General features: G+C 35.2%; 1 protein-coding gene across 2 annotated transcripts in view; it reads right to left on the bottom strand.

Annotated features, from left to right (window-relative positions):
• traf5 (Tnf receptor-associated factor 5) overlaps positions 1 to 5,864 on the bottom strand; it is a 12,606-nt gene that overhangs the window by 3,685 nt on the left and 3,057 nt on the right. Inside the window, exons 1-8 of one of the 2 annotated variants that reach the window (XM_024289923.2) lie at positions 5,136 to 5,352; positions 4,611 to 4,901; positions 3,024 to 3,087; positions 2,814 to 2,915; positions 1,068 to 1,232; positions 830 to 907; positions 671 to 745; positions 506 to 598 (exon numbers count right to left, since the gene is read on the bottom strand). In XM_024289923.2, coding sequence (XP_024145691.2) covers positions 506 to 598; positions 671 to 745; positions 830 to 907; positions 1,068 to 1,232; positions 2,814 to 2,915; positions 3,024 to 3,087; positions 4,611 to 4,901; positions 5,136 to 5,335 — 1,068 coding nt within the window. In that variant the 5' untranslated portion in view covers positions 5,336 to 5,352. Of the gene's footprint in view, positions 1 to 505; positions 599 to 670; positions 746 to 829; positions 908 to 1,067; positions 1,233 to 2,813; positions 2,916 to 3,023; positions 3,088 to 4,610; positions 4,902 to 5,135; positions 5,353 to 5,864 lie in introns of those variants that run through there. The other variant, XM_024289924.2, reaches the window with a different exon arrangement.

Here is a 5,864-nt window from a genome sequence, read left to right as displayed (position 1 = left end):
TTGCTTCCAAAAATATTTTTGCATTTGCTAATTTTTGCTTGCTTTCAAAATATATGTTTGCATTTGCAAACTTGTTTTGCAGTAAAAAAATATTTTTGAATTTGCAAACTTTTTTTTGCTTCCAAAAATTTTTTAGCGTTTGCAAAAAATGTTTGCTTTCACAAAATATTTTTGCGTTTGCAAACTTTTTTTCCTTTCAAATTTTAATTGCATTTACAAACATTTTTTGCTTCCAAAAAACATTGTTGCATTTGCAAATTTTTGCTTGCTTTTTCAAAATATATTTTCGCATTTCCAATTTTTTTTTCTTTAAAAAACTATTTTTCCATTTGCAAACTTTTAATGCTTTGAAAAATATTTCTGCCACATTAATGTTTTTGTTGTAAACTAATTTTTGAAAGCAAAAAAAAAAACGTTTGCAAATGCAAAATTATTTTTGTTGTTTCCTATCTGCTGTTATTGTAAAGGCAGCAGATCGTGGACTGAAGCCGGCTGTCGGTCAGACCTGTTGTTCCAGGTGAGCGTTGCTCTTCAGGACGAGCAGCACGTGATGACAAACAGCAGCGTCTTCGTGCAGCTTCACTTTCCTCCTTTTGCCCTGCAGGGTGACAACGATCCCTTTATCCCAACTGTTCAGGTGAGTCCTCTTTGTTCTGTCACACAAACTCACCTTCACAGAGCAGCCAAACGTCTTGAAGGAGCAGTCGGTGTGAACCTCCGGACAAGACTCTCGATGCTCCGTCAGCTGGAAGACACAAACATTTTTTTACACACAAAAAAATGTGGAAAGTCCTGTTTCCATGGTTACAGGTCTCGATTTGGAGCTCACTTTGTTTCTGGGGACCAGAGAGGTGCAGCCGTCAGGACAAATCACCTTCACCTCTGGACAGGAGCTCTGAACGTGATCCTAAGAGTACATAAAAAACAAAATCTATTTCCTTAACTACACAACCGTGTTTTAGAATATTAATCTGTTTTCGGAGGTATAAAACCGTCCTTTGATTGTAGTCTGCCGCCATGAAAAGCAACAGGAAGTTCTGTGTATTCAGGAAAAAGAGGGTTTTTACCTGGATGACGCTGAGCTGGAACAGCTGCAGGCAGTGGGGGCAGGACTCCCTGCGGTGAGGACAGGTGCTGCTCAGGTGTTCCTGCAGGAACCTCCTCTGAAGAAGCTCCGAGCAGCCGGGGTTACTGCACTGCAGCTGCTCGAACTGACATGACTTCAGATGCTCCTGAGGACGGAGAAAATCACTTTAGATATGACTATTTCACATATTTCATCAGATTTTTTCCTGTCAGAATAAATTTAAACATATAGTTTCTGTATTGAACCATGAAACAAAAATATATAAGTGTGATGTAAAAAAAACGAGCCATTTGGTCCAGTTTCTTACAGATCAAAATCCAGTGAAGCCGGAAAGACCCACGTTTTTGTTTAGACAAATACACAATATTTATGTTTTTGAGATCATTAAAAATCATTTATGAAATGTCGATTTGAAATATTACAATATTGAATTACAACAACGTCTAAATGTTTCTCTAACTGAACAAGTTATTTTCAAAATAAAATACACCACCAATTAAGATCCTGCAGCTACAGCAGAGTAGTTTCAAAATAAGATCCAAGATAGTCAGAAATTTTGCTTTTTGTCATTAGAATTTTGTTACACCACCATCATTTTTATCCTTTTACTTTCAAATATAAAACAACATTGAAGTTAATTCCAATTATTAAAAAACAAACAAACAAACAGAAAACATTAAAAATAAACAGAACTTTTTATTTTCGTTTTTTAAGATGTGAGGCACAAAACACACAATTCTAAATCATTCTTAACTGATTTAAACTGCATTTGTTCAAATCTTTAACCCCTTTAGAGTAATTTACTAAAATATAAGAATTGTGGAAACTTTTATTTGACTGATGTTACAACAAAAACACAAATTTAAAGAATATTTCTACAGAATTTCTATGGCATCATTTTGCTCTGTAGTTTGACATATTTAAAAAAAAAACTAAAACAAAAATGTTAAAACTGAAATAACTAATTGATTATTTATTTAAATAATTTGCATTTTAGGACTAAAGAGGCTCAATAAGGTGATAAAAGAGCCACAGACTTAAACCAAGAAAAAATAATCTGACCATTTTTTTTTATTTACTTTAAAATCATTTTACACTAAAAACAAATTTCCCCTAAATGTTATTTTTGGATCATTTTACTATATTTGTTTTTACAATTTATTCACGTTTATTACAAAAATGTACATAATTTTGTATCTCAAAAACGTTTTTCTGTTCTCTTCCTTCTTTATCAAGCAGAATTCGCATAGAGCTATTCATTATTTGAAACTGTTTAAATGATTTAAAGCTCCAATTAAGACGCTTTTATTTAGAAGAGCTTTAAGCTGACTTCACCTGCGTTCACTTTTGTTTTACTTGTATGCTTGAGTGTGTTTTATGAAGTTTTACCTGCTTTTACGATGTGCCGTTTTGAGTTGTATCTCAGATTTTATCTTTGTGAATTGCCCTCTAAGAAAAGTGCAATATAAATAATGATTTACTTACTTTCTATTTAGAAACAAAATTGATACACTATATATTCCTGTAATAGTTTGCATTTATGATGTTTATTTTTGTTTCTTCTTTCAAATGTCATCGACATCCTCAGAGTTTTTTTCTTTTTTATTGAATTATTTTATTTATTTATAGATTTTACACCCCTCTTATCTTTGGTCATAATTAGAAGAAAGGATTCAAGCTTGTGGATAAAAGACAAATGAGAGATTATAGAAAAAAGTTTTCTCACCTGCAGTTGGTTCAAAGTGAGGACAGACGTGCAGAGCGGCGAGTTGGTGCAGTAGACCTCCAGGCTGGAGATTTCACGTTTACAGCAGTTATCCTGGAATACCTGCATTAAAAAAAAGACGGTTTCAGAATTTCTTTGAATTTTTGTTTGTTAGTTGCTACTATGGAGCCAAAAGCTGAACGTTGAGACGGCAGAGCTGCTTGGACTGACCTCTGACGGGGTGATGGCAGCTTTTTCCACCGGACAAACAGGACTGGACAGTGAAGAGTTCTCTCTTTAGAAGGACAGAAAAGGTAAGTCACTTTGTTAAAAAAAACAAAAAACAAAAAAAAAACCTAATTTACTGTCAATAATTAGAGACATTTAGGTTCATTGTTTTGTTTTGTTTTGTTTTTTATTTGTTTATTTTAGTATTTTATGTGTTTTTATTTCTTTGGATTAGGACCTTTTTGCTTCTGGGTCGTTGTGCTACCATCACACTTTTAGGCTTAAGGTAAATTGAAATTAAACTAATTATTTATCTGTTTATCATGGAACTTAGCTATTTTGGGCAAAATCCAGATTCCTCCACTACCCCTGCGGCTTATCCATACTCCTCCGATTATAGAAGCATTTGGAGCGTTAGAAGTGTCCAAATTTGCTTTTCTAAGAGTAAGGGGGAGGGACTTAAGGCTGCGTTTCACTGGTACGGCGATCTGAAGGGCTGTGCCTCAGAGGAGCAACACTTTTCTTTATGTGGATGTTCTCTGATGCACAGAAGTTACATTAAAAAGTAAGTAATTATTTTTTTGTTTTAGCATGACTTTATAAAGTTATAAAACTGACGTTTTGTATTTTATTAGCACTGGCAGCTACTTGCTAACGTAGCAGACTGGTGACTATTAATGACATCAGTGAGGGTTAGTACAGTCCAAGTTTGAAAATCCTCCTTCTCCATAATGGAGCGCTAAATGTTGGGGTAGGGAAAGCCGTAGGTCACGTGTCAAAGTCAAGGCCCGGGGGCCGGATCCGGCCCTCTGGGTAAATCTATCCGGCCCTCCAGATCATTTTAATTTATTGTTATTAATGACCCGATGTTATCATGTGTTCATTTCTAACTTGTATAATTTTGACAATATATATTTTATGTAGAGTAAAATATTGAAAGTTATTTAAGGTTTCAGTTGATTTATTCTGGAATAATATTCCTGCCTTTTTATTATTCATATTTATGTTAAAAGTTACGGTTTTAAAGTTTTAAAAATTAGCATTCTGCTAGCTTTTTGGACTATTTTGCCATTTACTAAGATTTTTTAGGCTGTTTTGGAGTTTAGTTAATATTTCAGCTACATGCTAGCTGTCTTAGCTAATTTAGGCTTTTTGTTTTTTAGGCTATTTTGAAGTTTAGCTACTTTTTCAGCTACGTGCTAACTGTTATGGCTAACCCAGGGTTTGTTTGTTTGTTTTTAGCGTTTTAGGCTAATTATTTGGCTTTTAAACCAATATTTTAGCTGGCTATCAGCTTTAGCGTTTTCAGCTATCAGCACTAGCATCTTCAGTGACCAAATTCAGCTTATGACATTCACACTATTATCACAGGTAATGCTGTATATCTAGTTCATAGTTATGTTAAGAAGTTATGGTTTAAAGTTTTAAAAATGTAGTTTTAGTGTGTTCAATGAAAGTTTATCCTGTTCGGCCCGCGACCTAAGATGTGTTTTGGATTTTGGCCTCTTGTGCGATTGAGTTTGACCCCCCTGCTGTAAAGGAAGAATTCAGATTCGGGCGTGGTGTGCTGTGCGGTAAAGCGGGCCTTACAGAAGTCCCTGGAGACAGTGGAAGCAGTAGATGTGTCCGCAGGAATTCTGCTGGGGATTGAGGACGACTCCTTTACAGATGGGACAGATGAACTCTTCCTTCAGCTTCATCACAAACTTTAAGGAGTGCTGGATGGAGGCGAGCTCTGATTCCCAGGAGGCCACGGAACCTGCCGATCTCATCTGGGACTCCGAGGACTCCAGCCAGGACCCCAAAGACCGTCTCACATCGCCGGAGAGAAAACTGGAGTCTTGAGATTTTCCACCGTCTATTTCTGCTGATGCCATGAGTCTGAGGAGGACCAGACAGACAGACGGCATTTTAAAAGAGAAAACATATTCCTCTAACTTTACTCCTGGTAAAATAATGGTTAGTTTGAGGATAATGTATGCAAAGTTTTAAGCATAAAGCTGAAACATCACAAAGCAAATACAAAGCAATCATCAAAGAAATGTGGACGCGCAGAATAAATTTCTTAGTAGACATTGAACTTTTATATTAAGGCGGGGGCCACAAAATATTGACTTTGTGGCTGCAAATGGCCCGCGGGCCGCCAGTTTGAGATCCCTGGAGAAGAGCAGGGGTTCCCAAACGTTTTCTTGAGAGGGCCACATAACTGTTGTCTTGTCTGATGTCGGGCCGGTGTCGGTTTGTAGACAAACAGAAAAAGTGTAACAATCACAGCCTAAACGTAAACATTTACGGTTTTCCAAAAAGCCACACATAGCCAAATTTTAAACATTTAATTTCTTTAATCTTTATAGAAAAAAATGATACTGAAATATTAAAAAAAATTGATATATAGCATTACCTGCAATAACGCTAGTGTGAATGCTGTAAGCTGAATTTGGCCACTGAAGATTCTGAAGCTGATAGCTAGCTAAAATCTTAGCGAAATGCCAAATTATTCTACAAAAAAACGGAAGAAAAATTTTCTAAATTAGCCAAAACAGCTTGAACATAGTTGAAATATTACACCCCCCAGAAAATAAATAAATAAATAAATAAACAAATAAAGAAAGAAAGAAAAACTGTTAAGATGTCTAATTTAGAAAAAAACGGCTTGGGTAGGGCTAAAATATAGGCTAAACTCCAAAATAGCCAAAAAAAAAATCTAGCATGTAATTGAAATATTAGCCAAATGCCAAGTTAGCCAAAAAAATTGTATTAGTAATTTAGCAAAAAAATGTAGCATAAAGGTAAAATATTAGCTAAGCACCAAATTAGCCTAAAAAACAGAAAAAGTTTAAATTA

This window comes from Oryzias melastigma, linkage group LG1, assembly GCF_002922805.2.
Source record: "Oryzias melastigma strain HK-1 linkage group LG1, ASM292280v2, whole genome shotgun sequence".
NCBI lineage: Eukaryota > Metazoa > Chordata > Actinopteri > Beloniformes > Adrianichthyidae > Oryzias > Oryzias melastigma.
Note: the sequence above shows the minus strand (reverse complement) of the source record. Positions and strands in the feature narration are given on the sequence as shown.